The sequence below is a fragment of the Globicephala melas genome, chromosome 2, assembly GCF_963455315.2.
Source record: "Globicephala melas chromosome 2, mGloMel1.2, whole genome shotgun sequence".
Taxonomy (NCBI): Eukaryota; Metazoa; Chordata; class Mammalia; order Artiodactyla; family Delphinidae; genus Globicephala; species Globicephala melas.
In genome coordinates, this window is record NC_083315.2 from 152,012,181 (window position 1) to 152,031,366 (window position 19,186).

The following is a 19,186-nucleotide window of genomic DNA, read 5'->3' on the forward strand; positions in this document are numbered from 1 at the left end:
GAGAGCTATACCGGTCTTACTCCCCACTGTCCCAGCACCTGGTCCAGCCTGTCGTGTAATTAGTATCTGATATGTGTTTGTTGGAAGCAAATTTTCATCCATTTTCATCCCTCCAAGAGACCTGGTCCCTTTACTTGCCAAGACCTGCCCCTGACAAGAATGGGAGCCTCAGACAGGTTCACGTCCTGGAGGTTTCCTCTGTCGAATAAGGACAGTAACACCTACCTTGCAAGGCAATTCTCAGATTTATCTTTAGAAACATCACTTCAGCTTTGTGTGGTTTTTTTTTTCTGTACAATGACATTTTATTTTAAAAATATCTAGAAGATAAATCATGATGGCAGCAGTGGGGTAGTCAAACAGAAAAGGGTAGAAATTAGACGCGGAGGAAGAGTGCGCTGAGGTAGCCCCTGGCAGATGGCGAGGCCTCAGCCAGGCTGAGTGGAGTGGGTGAAGTGAACAGGTCTCCTCATAGCGCCCTCAGCAAGTCAGGGCGGATGTGGCGGGAGTGGGGAGGATGGAGCCACTGAGGTGGGTGCAGTGAACTGACCGCTGTCACTCAGGCTTGTCAGCTGAGCTGGCTCCTGGGAGCCTGCGGCCATTTCCACGGGGTGGGGAGAAAAGGAGAGATGTGTCTGCTTCTCAGGCCCACTGTTCAGCTGCTAAGTTTTCTGAATGGTTTATGCCTTTCAGAGGTACAATATATATGCAGGGGAGTGTGTGTGTGTGTGTGTGTGTGTGCGCGCGCGCGCACGTGTGTGTGTGTGTGTGCACGTGTGTGTGAGAGAGAGGGAGAGAGAAAGAGAGAATATGGGTCCATACCTGGTCACTCACACATCTGTGTCCACGTGCCTTTCATGGGTACATAGGCCACACTTCTACTCACTACCTCTGTCCTCCCACCGATACTCCTCCACTCTGCATATCCACTAGGGCCCGTCAGCAAACCTGCTTGCTCCCTTAATGAATTGCACGTTGGCCCAGAGGTGGGAGGTGAGGAAAGACTCCCCATGTAGGGAAGGGGTGGCCAGACTCTCAGCCCAAGTCTTGTCTAGCAATTCACCCCCTCCCTGGGACTTTCCCAGTCGCCACTGCCACCATCATGCCATTTCCCGTCATCGCTCTGCCTCATCCCCGGGCTTTTATCCCTACTTTAGTTCCCTAGGATATAGCTGGGGAAATGGTCCCCCCACAAGTGGACATTCCTGATGGGCATTCCCACTGTCAACCCACCCAGCACAGGGAGGAGGCCTAGAAGGTGGGAACCTCCTTCTGTTTCATGTTTGCCTGCCCCTCATTTCTTCCTTTTGGGAAATATGCCTTCCCCAATCCATGTGGTTCTGGGGGACTATCAACCAAGTGGGCCTGCCTGGGTCGCTGATGGGCTCGTGACCCAATCAAGAGCTGCAGCCTTTTCCAAGGTTTTGCCAAACCCCTGGGATCCCAGAAGGAAGCATGACCAGGGTAACTGAAGCAGCTACAACATCTGGCAGCTTTTAGAGCTGTGGCCCTCTGCCTACCCTATGCATACAGTCCCCGAGCTGACTGCCTCTCTAGCCCCTCCCAGCCCCCGGCTGAGGCCACCTTTTCCCACCACCCGGAAACTCCAGACAGCAAGACCCTGAGAGAAATGTATAATCGACAGGACCCCCAGATGCAGAAGAAGAAACCCAGCTCAAGTTAGCATTATAACAAAAGGGTGATGTGTGGCCTGAGTGCAGGGAAATCTAAGGGAAGCAGCTGCTTCGGGTACAGCTAGATCCAGGAAGTCCAGCATTGCCACCAGGATCCCCTCTGTGGTCCTCTCTCCTCTGAGCAGGCTTTTTATCTCAGACAAGCTCCTGCATGTGGCATCAAAGACTCACAGAGCCCCTCCAGCATGCCTGGTGTTGACCGAGATGCAAGAACTCAGAGGAAGACCCTTCTCCCAACACCCATATCAGTCCCCTTAAGAGCATTTTGCTTGGCCCCTCTTGGGTCATGTTCCCGTTGGTCAACTGACCACTGGTAGCAGACACCTTCTTGACGGGCCACATGCATAGGGGAGGGGCATTTCCCAGAAGGAAGCAACGAGGGACAGACAGAAAGCAATTGACATCCACCCCAAAGTCCCTTCTCTCCCTCCAGTCTGAGGCCCACCCTCTAAGCCACCACTTGCTGTAACAGGATGCCCGACTTCTGAAAAGACATCTCCCTCAGCACCGATTCCAGTCCAGACCTTGCCGGGGGAGGAAGCCCCGGACACTGCCTCACTGCCTCGGACGCCCCAGCGCTGGGTTTTCTCACACTTTCTCTCCTTTTTCCCCAGGGCTTCTATTCCTGGTTTTTCAACACCATCACCATGAAGTAAGTGCCTGAGCTTCCTGAGCCTTGTCTGGGGGAGGGTGGGGACAGGGTCTCCTGCCCTGCAGGACCAGGCCTTGGGCCTAAGTTCTGTGTCCCAACGTCCACTCCCCGCTCCCCCTGCCCACCGCAGCCCGGCCCTGGCACAGGACGCTTTCTTGTGCTCCATTGGTGAAATGGGAACTGGACGCTGCCCACAGCCCATTTTCCCTCTGCCACAGTTCTCAGGAAAGACCCCTCTCACATGCTTGTAAAAATGCTTTTATGAAGCCCACACGAGGAAAAAGAAATCCTTCCCAGGTACTCTTTGCTTTACTTCTGTGAACATCATTCCTTATATTTGCCTAGATGGAAAAAACAAAAACCACCAGGCGGAAGGGCAGGTTTCCTCTCCCAGCCTCCATGCCCATTACGGAGGGACAGCCCCTGGCCCACCACACCTTCTGGATCTCTTTAGTGTGAGACGCCGCTTGGCAAGGAGAGAGACCCCGAGTCACCTGTCATCTCCCGATGGCCTCATACCAGCCAGACGCCTCCGCAGAGCAGACACCTGTCAGAGCTCCATGCCTCCACACACGTGCACACACATGTGCATACACACTTACATGTGTGCACACAGCTGTCGCCACCTCAGAGCGCTGTGTGTTCCTGGGCTCTCCCTAAATATCCCCCATCTGGCCTGCCCTGCCTGTCCTTTGAACCCCTCCTCCAGGGTCCGTCCTTGCCTGGTGATGCCTGCCTTAGGGTGCAGCCTCAGTGCTCCCCAGAGGCCACCTGCACCAGGGGCCTGCCTGGACCTGCACGTCTGCTTCTTTGCCAAGGCCCTTAGGGCTTCTTCCTTCATGTACCTCCATGCCCACACCATTCAAGGGCCTTGCTGGGAGCATTCAGACATTGCCGCAAGATCCCATCCACCCGCATGAGCTACACCAGGGCACCTCTCTTTCCCCAGACCTGTGGAAGGGCCTGGGACCCTTTGGGGGCACAAGATACCATGACTGGGCCTTGGGAATCCAGAGCTGGGCTTGGGACCAGCAGCCTCTGGGGTTTGAGCCCCAGCTCCACTGGTGGAGGACTCCCCATGGCCTTGGCCTCTCGTCTTCGTTCATCGTTCACCAGAGTCCCGAGGAAGTGATACAGCTAGTTTGTGCGTGGGTGGGAATCTTAGCCACATGTTGGGGGAGTGGAGGGGAGACTTTTATTTCTTGGCACCTTCTCTGGTTTTGCTTTGTTAATTTTTAAAACATGCACCAGCTTGCATAAATACATCTTTATTAAGAGAAACCTATACCTCCAGTCTCTCATGCCGCTCTTCATGACCGCCCTTTCCTGCAGAAGCCAAAGTCCCAGCGCACAAAGCCCACTCAGTCTAGTTAGAAAAACATGGGTTGACAAGACCCACTACACATGATTGATAATGGGGAGAGCATAACTGCTGGGCAAAGGGCATTTGGGAGAGCGAGAAATTAATTCCAATTTGGGGGTTCTGAAGAAGCATAGTTTTGAGCGAGGCCTTGGGGAATGGGAAGAATTTTGACCGTTGTGATGTGGAGGGCCCATCAGAAATTAAGGACTGCATGAGCAAAGGTTTGGGGCAGAGATGGACAGGGAGTGTCCAGAAATGGTAAATCTTCTGGTGTGGCTAGAAACAAGAGTACGTAGCAAGAGAGGGCATGAAAGATTGGGCCGGAAGGATCAGCTGGGATCTTGACTACCATACCGAGAATCTTGGCCTTTGGTTTAGAGGCAGCAGGGAGCCAGCGACTACTTTTGAGCGGGGCACTCAGGTGATGTCTGTTTGTAGGCAGGGGCATGAGGGGTGAATGGCAGTAGGAAGAGTCCAAAGGCAACGTGAGCAGCTAAGAAGGTTTTTCCAGCGTCCAGGTGAGAGGTGCTGGTGACCAGGGAAACAGTGCGGAGGAGACGTGGGGAGGGAGATGATGGGGCAACAACAGTCAATGGGTTGTTTCCACCTGGCTTCCACCTGGTGAGGAAAAAGGGAGAAATCGAGGTCTGGCTTCTGCGGAGGGTAATAATACCACCAGCTGGGAGATGAGGAGATATGATGAGTTGGGAAATTAATGACATAGGGCCGGGGTGAGCATGTGAGTTGGCCGGCAGGCTGTTGAGAAACAGGATTAAAGCTTAGGAGAAAGGTCGGACCTAGAGATTTAGACTTGGGATATGGGTGCACAGAGGTCGTAGTTGAAGTCATGGGAGCAGATGGGACACCCAAGGGAAAGGGCCCAAGAAAGAGACTGGTTGGGACAAGAGGAAAAGGTGGCAACCTCTAGGGCACGGGCTCACTGAAGCCAGGCAGGCGCGAGGTCCAGACAGGGTGTGGTCAGCAGCCTCCAGCCCTACGAGGTTGAGTAGCGTGAGCACTCAGCAGAGGATGTCGGCTTTGGGGATGCGAATCTCCACTGGGAGCGCAGTTCCAGGACGAGGAGATGTCCAAGAAGTAGGGGCAGAGAATGGAAGCCACCTTTTTCAAGAGGTGGGTGGGAGCAGGGGAGGAAGGATATTGGATGGAACTTGAAGGGAAACTGGTGAAGGAGTGGATGCTTAAGGAGTTTCTTGGGGTTTTGTTTTTTAAGAGTAGCAAATGAGCCCTTGAACCTGGCTGTAGTTGAAAGGGAAGAAGTGTGGGCATCTGTAGAGACAGATGGATGTTAATTTAAAGATGAGACAGGTAGAGCAAGTCTCCAGCAAGAGGTAGAGGAGAGGAAGTGATTAGGGCAGAGATGAGAATTAATTGTGAGTAGGAGAAAGAGTGATGCCTGGAATGTCATGGGGCCGGCACTTTAAAGAGTGGCGGGAAGAGAACAGAATTGAGTAGAGGAATATGTATAGGCAGACTCAAAAATTCAGGCTTCCCTCAGAACTGTAAGATAGGCTGCTGAGTATAACCTGCGCTTCCGGTGCAGATGGAGCAATGGGCCCAGTGGGGAGGCGGGAATTGTCAGCCCAGAAAGGAGATTCTTGTGTTCTTCGTCCCGCCCAGCCCTCTGCTCCCTCCACCTGGTTGGAGGCTCTCACCCTGCCTCTGGCACGCTGTTTCTATCAGGTGAGCAGATCTTGGCACCCCAAGCCTGCAGGGGGACATTCCCCCATTCTCCCTTCTCACCAGTTCTCATCCACCCCATTCTTGGGATTTAATTCTCAAGTCCAAGGCAGGAAGTATTTTAACTGCTTGAAGTTAAAAAAAGGTTGAGAGCTCTAAATAATTACCTAAATGGTGATACTGAAAGCCTTAAAGATATGCTCTTTGTAATATTGTTGAAAAATAAATCTGAATCCTGGACTGAGTGCTAGAAGTTGCATGCAACCTTCAAGTCTGATCAGAGGGCAAGGGTGAGTAAACTATGGCACGTCCACCAAAGGCGGGGGCGTGCAGCTTGGGGCTGGGTGGGAATCAATAATCCACAAACAGAGGCTATGGTCACCATTATTATTGGGCAGCCATAAAAATATTTAGACAAAATGTAAAACGGTCAGAAAAGACTTAAGATTAAATGCTGAGCAAAAGAGCAGTACATCAAATGCTGTTTATACTACAGTCAAAGTTAAACCAGCAATACAATACGAAGCTAAAGGAAATTGGCCAAAATGATTAATAGCCATTATCTTAGGTTTGATGAGATTGTAGGTGAATGATTTTCTTCTTTTGTTATTTTCCAAAGTTTCTATAATAAGCATGTATTGCTTTAAAGTTTTTTAATTGAAGTATAACACACATACAGAAAAGTGCACAAAAAATGTGTCCAGCTCAATCATCACAAGCAAAGCCTATACAAGCACCATCCCGATAAAGAATTAGAACATTGCCAAGACCCCAGAAGCCCTCCTCTTTCTCCCTCCCAATCTCCTATCACCTCCCGCCTCTCCAAAGGTAACCAGTATCCTGACTTCTAACTCTGTAGTTCAGTATTGCCTATTTTTGAACTTTGTATATGAAATGATATGGTATGTATTGTTTGTGCCTGACATCTTTTACTCAACGTTGCATTTGTGGGGTTCAGATATGGTCATTCATTTTTATCTCTGTATGGTATTTCATTACCTACATATAATGTGATGTATATAGCTCACTATATATATATTTCACTACATATATATTTCAATTCTTGTGTCCATTCTACCTTTGATAGACAATTAGGTTGTTTCCAGTTTGGGGCTGTTACAAAATAACGTGTCTGTGACATTCTTATACATGTCTCTTGGTGCCCATGTGCATGTATTTCTGTTGGGTATAAACCTAGGAGTGGAATTGCTAGGTCATAGGGTATACTTATAGTCAACTTCTGTAGATAATGTCCACTCTTATCCAAAGCTGTGTGCCAGAGTAAGTACCCGTGAGTGTGAGAGAGCTCCCGGCATCCCACACCCTCACCAGCACTTTCTCACCAACACTTTCCTCACCGACTTTCCAACTTTGGCCAGTCTGGCAGTGTGGAGTGATACCTCATTGTGGCTTTGAGTACCCCTTTTTAATTTAAGGAACAACTTTTTGAAAAATAGGATGAATCCTGTTATCACTAATGGTTTATTCAGTGCCTGCGCTATAGCAAGCACTCAACATGTTTGAAGAAGCAATAAAAGAGGAAATAAATGCCTGATTTAAGAGGGCTTCTGGATTCCCAGGAGTGTATCTGTAGCCTCTATCTTGGATACGCCTGTGAAATTCAGTGAAATACAATTCAGGCATAACAAGTTTTGAGAAGGGTGATATCTCTAAAGATTAAAAACTCGGGGGTAGGGTGGTCATCTTCTCTCCCTTTCGTCTACCTCCGACTTCCGTTGTAGCCACACTGGCTCCTGAGCAATGTCCTTGTCTCTGTGTCTCTTCCAGGAACGAAGATCTGATTAGCAAGTGTGGAGACGATGCCCGTATCTACATCATGTTCCAGTATCATCTCATCATCCTTGTGCTTATCCTCTGCATCCCCTCCTTGGGCATCATTTTGCCCATCAACTACACTGGAAATGTTCTGGGTAGGCAGAGCTCAGCAGGTCCCGGGCCCGGCCCACTAGACCTAAGAGGCAGCCCGGTAGGCAGGACAGAACTTGGGTCTTGAGCGTCTAGGAATCTAAATTTTAATTGCACTTCTCAAAATTAGTTATGTGACCTTAGGCAACCCACGCTTCAGTTCTCTCACATGGAAACCGGAGATGATACCTCTTTTGGTATAAATTTGGCCCAGGGCCTGGCACACAGAAGGCAGATAGTAGTAATTCAGTCTAAAACTGAATGTTTATTTATGACCCCACACTGCATCTGTCCAGATGTTCCTGGAGGGCTTGTTATGACATGTGACCCACTACAAAGATCTCTGGACCTGATCTCTCTCTGTACCCACTCTGATGGACACAGCACGCAGAATTTCTCATAGGGATTCTATCCACACTCCTTATAACAGGGTAAATTTTCACACAATAATGTGGTGGGTGAGGGCTTGGGCTTCAAAGACAGAAAAATCATGGTTCCCCAACTTTTACCCACATCTGCTTCCCAGAAAATTATTTCATCTTATACAGTGTCCTCAGGCCTCAGTTTCCTCAACTGTCATAGGGATAGAGAGACAATGCGTGTCAAGTGGTTGGCACAGTGCCTGATAGTGGGCACTTTGAATAACAGCCAGAGTTTCACTAGGAAATGCAAACATAGAGCTGTATGAGGCCCATACAACTAGGTGGTACAGGATAGCACCTTAAGTGCCCAGGTGGCAGCCAGGTGTACGCTGATTGCTCAAGTTTCCACCTCTTTCTCCTCGGCCAGTGGTAGACCTCAGTTACTTCAAGGTAGCCCCCATTTCTCATGCTACCAAATACCACCACCAGAGTAAATAACTACTGAGCCCTGCCTTCCCAGATTCTCATCCTAAGAGCTAGTATGTTGGCAATGATAGTATGATAGTACGGCAATGATAGTATGATTTCATAAAACTTGGAGATGTCTAAACCAGCGCACTGATACACTCAGCCAGAAGGATTTGCTCTGTTTGAATGAGGCAGCAATGCATTTTCAGAAGTTCTGGGTTTTGTGATTGTTGCCAGCGGTAACAGTGTTGCTAATTTCATCATTCCGCTCATGGTGGGGCTGCCGGGTCCCTCCCACCAGCGTTCACCGGTATCTACCCTGAGTCAGTCACGCCCTGGGGTTGCCGCACCAATGCTCGGTCTTGCTTCACAGCCGAGGAGCCCCAGTCAGCAGTCCCAGGGAGGAGAGGAGGCCTCTGATGGGGCTGTTTGGAAGCTGGGGACAAGCTCTGGGGAACTAGAAGGAAGACCAGGACATAGACAAGCATCTCTAGACCCCGGGCGTTCGCTCAGGAACCCTGAAGTCTGGCACCCAACCAGTCAAGGTGCCAGGCTTGAGGTCAGCAACTTTCTTCTCTTTCAGACTGGAATAGTCACTTTGGTCGGACCACCATTGTCAATGTCTCCACAGAGTAGGTACCTGATCCTCTTACCTCCCATTCTACTGGCTTGGGGGCTGGGTGTTAGCGTGGAGAGATGGTCCAATGTGTGGGTCCGAAGCATGAGCCCCACCCTGCTGATAAGAAAGGCCTGGTTTCCTGGGGAGCCCAGGTTCCAGGTGGGATGCCGGAAGTTGCATCCTCTTGGTAGGGAAGTATTCTTGGTGTCTCAGTGTCCCCATCTCTGTAATGAGTGGAACTACCTAAACCGGTCACTCCTGAAGATTTGCAAAGATGGTCCTATTTGCTTAGTATGTCCAGCTCCCAACAGGATTACTGCAGTAAGCAGAGGTTTAAGGTATTGCTTCCCTGCCCACAAAATAGTTCAGGTCAACCCTCATATAACCGAGTGAAGCTCAGACCTGACTCCCACAGCAGCGAGACAGAGGAACCACAGGAGCTGGGTTCATGCCCCGGCTTTGCCATTAGCCGGCCCTGGGTCTGGGGCAGTGCACCCTCCCGCTCTGAGCTTCATCCCTAGTCCATGGTGGGGGGAAGAGCTGTTGGACATGACCTCTAAGCCCCCTCCAGCCCTCATGATCCGGGAACCTGTGGATTTTAACGTCAGCCAACCCAGTTGGTGACCAGATCAATCTGTACTGAGCCAGATGCGGCCCTGCCGGTCCAGGCTGAGACATCAGTCCCCCCCTAGGTCTCATGGCCAGGCTTGGCCGACTTCCTGACAGAGCTGAAGCACTACTTCCAGTACCTGAAGCAGGTGTGAGTGGGGTTTGCACACTCCTGCCCCACCTCCCCTTGCCCCACCCCTGGTCCCCTGCCCCTGCACCCCTGCAAACTCCATCAAATTCCAAATCCATCAAAGTCCGAACTCAGCAGAGTGGTTGGGCACCGTCTCGCCTCCACCTCCAGCCAACTCTTTCCCGGGTACTGGCAACACCAGAGCAGAGCTTACCAGCCTCTCCCAGGCCAGCCACTGTTGTAAGTGTGGCACCTACAACTTCCCAACTAGAAGTGAATTTTAATAGGACAGCAAAGAGCCTTCAACGTTTGTAAGTCCATACTGGCAGAGAGCTGGAATGTCCCTTAGGGACCATGTCACCTTGCCCCCTCCGAGAACACTGAGGAGAGAAACATGTAACTAGATGGGGGAGGTTAGGTGAAATGCCAGCGCGGGGACAGTGGTGAGGAGGTATTCTGAAGCAAGGCAGCCTTTCTCTCCTCCAACTGCACCACATAAGGCGGGCCCTATTTCCAAGCAGTCCTCCTGGCTGGGTGCCTTGGGACAGCATCACGTGAGCACAGAGCCCAAGGGCCAGCCCTCTTCCTACCCCAGGGAGGCGGGCCCAATCTGCAGGCCTGCGTGTGACCCCGGAGTCCCTTACCACAGAGGCCGGGTGGCCCCTCCTGCTGTCCTCACGGTCGGCGGGGGCGACCTGAGCCACAGCCGCCGGCAGCACGACACGGCGTGAAGAGTGTAAGTGCTTCTGCAGCTCACCTCCCGGCACTGCCACAGCTAGGAGTGACCTCGAGCGGTCACTCTAGCCCTTGTTTCCCTACGGGTAAACTGAAGACATTCACAGTACCACCTTCACGAGGTGCAAGAGTCTAGTGAGAAAATGTCCGCAAAGCATCTAGTCCCACCCTGGGCCTGACGTAGAGTAAACACTCAATGAACGTGAGCCTCTATTAGTCGGAGTGGACGTCCCCTTCTCCGTTCCCTTCCAAGGTGCCTGAGTGGAGGCACCAGAGGGTGGCGCTGGGGAGACCGTGTGGGGTGGAAGTGGGGGTCTCACGCCTCCTGTGTCTTGTTCTTGGCAGGAGTAAGTTCCTGTGGCTGCACAGCTTCTTCGCTTTCTTATACTTTGTCACCAACTTCCTCTTCATGACTCATCACTGTTTAGGGTTTGTGCCCAAGAAGAGCTACAAGGTGAGTAAGTGAAAAGAGCTACTAGAGCAACACCCTCTCGGCTAGAGGCTCTCCCCAGCTGGACACCATCCCACTCCCATACTTCAGAGGCATCCCAGCTTGGTGTGTTCTGCACACCTGGGGGTGGGCAGTCTCACCTGAGTAGGGCAAGCCTCCTCTGCTTATCCCTGGGAATCGTCACCTGGCACATCTGTCTGGGCTGTTAAACCACTAATACACTTCCAAACCAATTGGTAAATAGCTGCTCCCAGGTGCCTCCTCCCCCTGCACCCCTGCTGCCCTGGACCCTCTCCAAGGACCCCTGGAGCTCCCCACCATCAGAAAACTAAAGGCTTAACTAAGCCCTGAACCTGCGAGGGGCCTCCGTCTTCAGCGGCCAAGGCCCCCTGCTGACCCTCTGGGTAGATATTTTGACCTGCTGTGCCCAAGCTTCTTGCCCTTCCACCATCTCCCTGAGGTCAGAGACCCCATGTCCTGCCCCAGTGTTGTCCCCACTGTCTTGGTTTGTGTGTCCCCCATCCTACCTCCCAAGCAGACCCTGAGACAGGGATTTGAGTAGTGTTCACTTATTTGGGAGGTGATCCCAGGAAGGACCACTAGGTGGGTAGGGTCTTCTGCGGTGGAAGGTGGCAGGTAAAAGCGAGATCAGCTCCTTCAAGCTGTCCATCCTAAAGGACGGATTCACTTTACCCCATCCCAGAATGCAAACGCACATACCCCTGAAAGGTAATCCCGAATGTTTCAGCCTGAGGCTTGGGCACCCCTGACCAGTCTGGACTCGGCCACTTCAGCTTTCCTTCTTGCCACCAGAAGCTTCTGCCCAGACTCCCCTCTCTTGCAGCACAGTTTACCAGACTGTCACCTTGAGGCGATGGCTCAGGAAGACATTTCCCACTCACAGAATAAAATGTGGACTTTGAGGGGCTTCCACATTCCCTCCCCAGAGTCTAGCTCGCCTCCTAACTCCCCTGCACAGTCTGATGAGAGGGACGACCCAGCGAGGTGGGACGTCACTTGGAGCAGCGGAGGTGCGGGGAGACTGTAATCAACAAGAGGGTGTGAGCAGCCCTTGCAGGGCGTGGGCTGTGGTCCTTCCCAGGCCCTGTCTGCAGCCTCTGGCTCGCCCTCCATCACAGCCGTCTATGGCAAGGGGTCCACGGGGGGCACAGAGGTTAACAGAGGTGTAGCTTCCCGGGCTGCAGCTTCCCACGGCCTGCTGACCCCAGGGACACGGGCTGGGGCAGCTGACACCTGGCTCACCCAGCAAGGAGGCGGCCTGGTGTGAGTAGAAAACCTACTCCAGGTTCTGGGCCACCTGAAGACCCAGACTCCAGGAGTCCTGTGTGAGCACAGGCTTCTTTCTCCATTGACCTTCCCCACCTAGGTCACAAGGACACTAATGATCACCTATGTCCCCACGGACATCCAAGACCCAGAGATCATCATTAAGCATTTTCAGTAAGTGGGTCGGGTGGGCTGAGGTGTGGATTGCATCCTCCTGGTAACCCTGCCTGGGTCCTCATGTGGGTCGTGATGCACAGGATGGTGGAGTGGGGCTGTGGCTCACCCCAGATTCAGCTCAGGATCAACCTTGCAGAATGGGGGAGGCCCTGGTTGGGGCCAGAGCAGGGTTTCTGAAGTCAGGGAATTTCTGCATGGCATGGGTGTGATGGGGGATGCCTTACCCTTGTACCGCCAACTGTGGAGCCCAGGGAGCTGCCAGATGGCAGTTATCTAGAGCGGGTCATCTTGAGGCAACTTTTGTGACCCGAGCTCCTAGCCACAGGAGCCAGTTATCTCTCCATGAGCAGCAATTTCCAGCTCTGCTCCCTGGCCCTGTTCTGTGTCACCTGGGGAAGATGTGGCAACTCTCAGATTAACAGGGATCAACCCTGACATCCAGCCTTAGGAGCAAGGGGTGGATTCTACCATCCAAGCAGCAGGAACCATGGGTATAGCTGAGCCCCCTAGCCCTGTAGGCTGTAGCTCTGGGTAGGGGGTGGGGGGTGGGGAAGGGGGAGGTCCCCAGCCCTACGGAATGGCTCAACCTCCATGTTTGTGGCTTCAGTGAGGCCTATCCAGGGTGCGTAGTGACCAGAGTCCACTTCTGCTACGACGTCAGGACCCTGATTGACTTGGACGATCAGAGGTGAGGCTGTAGCGGGACCTGTCTGAATCTGGGGTGGGGAGAGAAGGAGAGGTTGTGGCTCTGCTGGCACCCTGACCACAAGATCCTTCTCCCATTGCCCATTGGCTGACAGGCGCCATGCAATGCGGGGCCGGCTCTATTACACTGCCAAGGCCAAGAAGAAGGGGAAGGTGATGATCAAGGTCCATCCCTGCTCCCGGCTGTGCTTCTGCAAGTGCTGGGTTTGCTTTAAAGAGGTAACTGGCAAGGGCATCGGGGGACACAGCGGAGGGGCTAGGGCACCGGGTCTCCAGGCTTTGTCCAGGGCTCTGGGCAGCGCCCCTTGCCCGCACCCTGGGGCCACAGGCCTCATTCAGGTCTGCTCTGTGCTGCGGCACCTGGCTCCTGCTTTCCTTTCCACCCGTCCTATCTCGCTGTTGAGAGGAGTCTTCCTTGGGGCCCCCTCCGGAGCGATCCAGGGACGCTTGTTCTTGGCCCCTCCTGGGCTTGGATGGGAGGACCAGTGAGGTCACAGCAGGCTGCTATAGGCTCCCAGGCCTCAGGCTTTCAGAGAGCTAGGACAGGAATATTTGAAAGCAGTGGATTCAGTCTTATCGCCCAACCACCGTGGCTAGAAGGAGGTCTTGGCAGGACTGAACTCCAGCGAGTCCAGAAAAAGAATCATCCCCTTTCCTGAAAATGCTACAGACACATTCTGTCACTCCTCTGGAGGCTACTCGGAGTCCAAAGGCACCCCCTTACCCCCAGCGATGCCTCGCTTTCGCTAGATCTAAGAGCAGGGAGCTAATCTCAGAGTCATAGCCTCTTCCTCTTCTAGAGCTGGGATCTTGGAGCCCACCTGGGGTCTGGAGCTTTTTGCCGGGCTTCCAAGGGACCCGGGGATGGAACCAAGCCCTCGGGCCTGCCGCCTGAGTGGAGAGAGGCCTCCCATCCAGGCGTGAGGCCTGGAGCTCTGGCTGCTCCAGCTCTGAGGGCCACATCTCACCCCAGGTAGACGCAGAGCAGTATTATAGTGAGCTGGAGGAGCAGCTGACTGATGAGTTCAACGCTGAGCTCAACCGCGTGCGGCTGAAGCGTCTGGACCTGATCTTTGTCACCTTCCAGGACTCCAGGATGACAAAGCAGTGAGTGCCAGGGCCAGCTGCTTGCTGTGCCCAGCCCAGCCCTGACAGTGGGCCTCTGCTTCTCTGAAACCATCCTCTTTCACCCCCATTCCAGCCAAGGGGAGGAGGAGAGAGAGCCTCCCTCCGATTTGCCATATTCTGCCCTCCCCTCGACCCCTCCATGCTCCTCATGGGCATGGAGCCACCATCTTGCTTTCTAGAGCATGGCCACATCCGTCTTCCCCCAGCTGCCAGGCTCAGCTTGTCTCCAGAGATGCCCAGGCCCTGGGCTCTTCACTCCCATATGTTCTTGCTTCAGCACAGAAGTGGTCAGAGTAGCTGTTGACCTCTTGGTTCCTCTTCCAGGCCTTGACAAGAATGGCACCCAGTTCTCCCTCATTGCACATCACCCCTCCCCTCACCACGAGTGACAAAGTCAGGGTAGAGGAGCCCTGCTTGCCATTGCTCCTCTCCTGCTGCAAACCTCCCCTGATTCATAGCCCTACTGCCTCCTCTCTCCTCCACGCCAGCCTCTGGCAGCCCCACCTTGATAGGGAGTGGATGAGGGCCACTCTGGAATGTTCTGGAAGGAATCTTAGGACTGGGTCAAATAGATGGGAGCCTCAGAATCAGTCTTTTGAGGATTATGGGGCCCTCCTCTCCCCGAGGGAGCCTGATCACTCACCACATTTGTCCTCACCCCCCCCAACCCTACCAAGGAACAGTGGCAGAAGCTAGAGTTTAGTCGCAAAAAATTGTGTACAATTTTGCAAGTCACTTACACCCTCTAATTTCTTACCTATCAGATTTGATTACGTATATCTTCCCTGTCCTCCTCCCAGAGGGTTAAGAAGGGATATGTGTTCTAGTTAGTGTATGTGTTATAGAAAACAATACATCTACATAAGACGATAACTTTCTGAGAACACTCTCCGCAGAGAGGATCTAAGGTTTAATTACAGCAGATGTGTGAATTAGAAAACCAAAGATGAGGCTCCGGTGCCAGCACCCGCCCCTCTTTGGTTGTGTCTTCAGTCATCTGTGCAATTAAGACGATGTTAATCACCAATTAGCACAGCGTCATGCACTGTGTAGAACTCAATAGTCGGTAGCTACGGATACTAAGATGGGCTGAAATGAATACCTCTCCTGTCAGCCTCACAGAAAGAGCGCGTCTTTGTGCTGTCACTACTGTTAAGGGGAAAAGACGTGAACTGAGAACCGTGTGGCCCCCTTTTTTCCTGGACAGTCCCTCCCTCTAACGCCCCTTTCGTTCAGTGACTAGGCCTTGGGGACTGCCCACTTACAAGGTCGAGAGAGACATATCCAAGTCTCCGAGACTTCCCAGGAAGTGGATGAGTCTCTACCTGTGGGATGGCCACAGCGGCCCCGGGCCCCTGGCATGAGCCCTCCCCTGCCGCGGGCCATCGTCCTCACCCCCGGACCTCTGTCTGCTCCCGCATCTCCGCAGCATCCTGGAGGATTACAAGTTCATCCAGTGCGGTGTGTCGGCCCAGCAGTCCTCAGTGACCACCGTCGTCAAATCCGACCGCTGGAGGGTTGTCCTTGCCCCACATCCCAAAGACATTATTTGGTAAGCCCTCTCCGTCCCTCCCCTCTCCTTTGAGCTCCTCTGGGACTGAAGAAGGCCGTAGGACGGGGAAGGGAGTCAGGGCCTGTCCTCCTGCTTCACTGCCCACACACGGCCCCCGCTGGGCTGTTTCTCTCGTGGGCATCACAGCCTCCTCCCACGCCCAAGCCCACCCCACCACAAGCATGGAAGGCACCCAGCCTTTGGGGAAAGAGTTTTTTCCTGCAGAAAGAATTCGGATCGTTTTTTTGGCTCGCTTTACAAGTGGTGTGACTGAGGGGAAGGCCCAGGGCTGTCTCATGCAGGTGTGGGTGGGCCCACGGGCTTGAATTAGACCAGGGCAGCCTGGTCCACAGCTGGCACGCAGGAAGCAGCACGGGCTGTGTCTGAGGGCTGAGACCCGGGGTCCTAAGTGCGTCTCCCTCCTCCATCCTGCCCAGGAAACACCTGTCTGTCCGCCGCTTCCATTGGTGGGCCCGCTTCATCGCAATCAACACCTTCCTCTTCCTCCTCTTCTTCTTCCTCACCACGCCTGCCATCATCATCAACACCATCGACATGTACAACGTCACCCGCCCCATGGAGAAGCTGAAGGTGCCTCCTCTGCCCAGGCCAGGCGCGGGGGCCCCAGGGAGATGAAGGAAGAACTCAGGCGAGGAGGGGGTGGGAGGCCCACTGGGACGTGACTCCGATGCCCGCACACTTGTGGCCGTGGCAGCGGTGTAAATGGTGGCACAGCGCTTCCTGTGCTCTAAAGGGCATGAATGTGGGTCGTTGCCCATCTTAGGGACCGGGGCTGAAGAGTGGGGGAGCCCCAGGCAAGTTCTGGGATGAGTTTGGGGGGTGGGCTTGGAGGGCTGCTTTACATTGGGCCCAGCTAGAGGTACAAAAGGGGCAGCAGAAGGTGTGGCGAGCGTGACAGCTCTGTTCTCCCCACGTTCCCTAGAGCTGGGCTCCCTGCTCTGAATACAGGGTTGAGAGCGGGGCAGGCAGAGGTTAGTTCCAAGGCAGCGCTTCTAGAGGAGAAGGCCCTCCAGCTCTGTCTCCACTTCCCGCACTTCCAGACACACCCACAGCTGGCTGGGCGTGTGCGGTGGCTCACAGGAGTCATCCCTGGAGGGAAGGGCTGCTTCATATGGACAGAGGTGTTCCGAGGAGCTGGACTGGCTCGTTTCCAAGTTCCATAGCCTCAAGGCTGTCGTAGTGATCCCAGAAGGCCCCTCCTTTCCTGTTATCCCTGTGCCTGTTCCAGCAAAACACATGCACCCACGCGTGCGCGCAGGCAAGCACGTCTGCTGCCGATGCCTACCTTTGCCTCCTTTGTCAGCTTCTCAATAGGCCCCAGGCAAGGGCACCACAGCTCTCCCTGGGAAGTCTTGCTCCATACCCTCCCCCTCTTTGCCACGTCTCACACAACATCACAACAAAAGCAGTGTCTCCGGGGGCTTCCCTGGTGGCGCAGTGGTTGGGAGTCCGCCTGCCGATGCAGGGGACACGGGTTCATGCCCCGGTCCGGGAGGATCCCACATGCCGCGGAGCGGCTGGGCCCGTGAGCCATGGCTGCTGAGCCTGCGCGTCCGGAGCCTGTGCTCCGCAGCGGGAGAGGCCACAACAGTGAGAGGCCCGCGTACTGTAAAAAAAAAAAAGCAGTGTCTCCTCCCTGAGGTCTGAGACATGAGTGACAGCAGCTGGCTGTGGCCTTAGGGCCAAGTCACTAGGGGCAGCCTAGGGCACCCCTCCCGTGACCTCAGCGTCGAAGGCCTGCACTCCCTGGGGATGTCACTTGACCTTGGGGTGTCAGCCACCGGCCGCCCCGGCTGGGCAGACCCCTGACCAGGAAGGCGGGTCAGAAAGGCCAGGCGCACTGTGCAGCCTCGGGGACACCAGGCCTGCTCTGGGGCTGAGCTGGAGAAGAGGCCAGGGACGTGGGTGAAGGCGAGGGAAGCCTGCAAGGAGAATGGAGCTTCTCGCATTGACGTCTCTCTGCCCTTCTCCGCTCCACCCCTACAGAGCCCCATCGTGACCCAGTTCTTCCCCTCCCTGTTGCTCTGGGCCTTTACGGTGATATTGCCTCTGATCGTCTACCTGTCCGCCTTCCTTGAAGCCCACTGGACCAGGTGAGCTGGGGGCCCCCCCTCCTAGCCCTGCTCTCGGCACCTGCTTCTCCCTCTGCCCCCCCAAACCCCACCAGCTTAGGACTCTGGCTTCCTGTCTGGCCTCAGGAATGGAATAGATATGGGGTGGCTTTGATGTCTGAAACCATCCCAAAACACTAACGATATTTTTTTCTTTGGAAAGAGGGGACGGGTTTGCCACTGGGCCTCTGGGCTCAGGGATGCTGAGATAGGGCCACCATACCAGGCATGTGGGGTCAAAACCCAGCCCTCCTCGGGCTGCTCCCTCAGCCTCCAGCCACGCGCTGAGGGTCTGGAGCTGCGGGCAGAGATAGACAGCACCAGGAATTCCAGGCAGAGGGCAGAGGATGAGAGTGAGAGAGCAGGACTTGTTTGGAAAATGTCAGAAGAGCTGCTATGGCCAGAGCAGAGGAGCCCCTGCACTCAATCTGACTGCAGACCCACGTAGCCTACGCAGTGCCCACATCTTAAACAATTAAGAGCTATTTCCTATTTATTAGCACTAATAGTTCTATGGTAGGAGCTAATTAGTTAGAAAGGATTTACCGTATGCTGGGGCAGGTGGACCTGCTTTGGCCTGAAGGCTGCGTGGGTCTCAAAAGTTATTTCCTGCACCAAAAGTTTCTATCATTCTATCAGGCAGTAAGCCAGGAGGTTTATCTTAACAGAAATCCTTACTGGTCTTTCCTCTGGCCAAGAACAGGGTTCATGTTGCTTATTGAAACTCTGCAAGAATTCTGAGTATCATTAGTAATGTCCCTTGAATAGAGATGTCAAGTATATGGTATGTGTGTGCCTTCCCTTCCTTTTCTTATGCCCAAGGCAGACATCACTAGTTGATCATGCTATTCTTTCCTGCTGCTCCCAGCCACAGCACAGCCCACAGTGCTCCGTGGAGATGGCACTGGTATGCACTGTGAAACCATTTTCTAGGCCAGGTAGCCGTCTCTCTCTCTCTTCATTCTGTAGTAAGGCGTTTGGTTCTTATCATGTCTCTCTTTGTTTCCTTCTAGATCAGCTCAGAATCTGATCATAGTGCACAAGTGCTACATCTTTCTGGTGTTTATGGTGGTCATTCTGCCCTCTATGGGACTGACCAGGTACCTCACCTCCAATTCTCTCTCCTCTGTCAGCCAGGCTCACCCTAGAGTTGGAACCTCCTCTTTCAGACACTGTAGGCCCACCTCTGGTTGCTGCAAATCCATTCCTCAAATGACAGTCCAGTGCCTGTCCTGAGCTTAGCATGAGTCAGGTATCATGTGAACTCTAGGCTGTCAGCCATGAACTCTGACCTCAAAGAGCTTATCCTCCAGCTGGGGAAACAAGCTGTACCTATCAGCTAACTGACAGCCCAAGGTGGGAAGCATGTGCAGTAGAAATTCAGAAGAGGGAGAGAACACTATGGGAGCAATGGTGGCAAAGGTTTGCTAGAGGGAGGCCTTGAGCTGAAAGGCCAAAGGGTTAGCGCCCAGCATTAAGAAGAGAGGCAGTGTGGATT

The 19,186-nt window shown here is 53.5% G+C and overlaps 1 protein-coding gene across 7 annotated transcripts in view; it reads left to right on the forward strand.

The window, feature by feature from the left end:
* The window catches only part of TMEM63C (transmembrane protein 63C), a 135,381-nt gene that overhangs the window by 102,651 nt on the left and 13,544 nt on the right, over positions 1 to 19,186 (forward strand). For all 7 annotated transcript variants that reach the window (XR_009563174.1, XM_060295093.1, XM_060295090.1 and 4 more), the window contains 12 exons: positions 2,309 to 2,346; positions 7,196 to 7,338; positions 8,747 to 8,795; positions 10,602 to 10,710; positions 12,095 to 12,168; positions 12,779 to 12,859; positions 12,972 to 13,095; positions 13,850 to 13,983; positions 15,434 to 15,556; positions 15,994 to 16,147; positions 17,564 to 17,670; positions 18,702 to 18,788. Coding sequence is in view for 6 of the 7 variants with exons in the window: in XM_060295093.1 (XP_060151076.1) it covers positions 2,309 to 2,346; positions 7,196 to 7,338; positions 8,747 to 8,795; positions 10,602 to 10,710; positions 12,095 to 12,168; positions 12,779 to 12,859; positions 12,972 to 13,095; positions 13,850 to 13,983; positions 15,434 to 15,556; positions 15,994 to 16,147; positions 17,564 to 17,670; positions 18,702 to 18,788 (1,223 nt within the window). In the remaining variant the exon portion in view is untranslated. The remainder of the gene's footprint in view (positions 1 to 2,308; positions 2,347 to 7,195; positions 7,339 to 8,746; positions 8,796 to 10,601; positions 10,711 to 12,094; positions 12,169 to 12,778; positions 12,860 to 12,971; positions 13,096 to 13,849; positions 13,984 to 15,433; positions 15,557 to 15,993; positions 16,148 to 17,563; positions 17,671 to 18,701; positions 18,789 to 19,186) is intronic.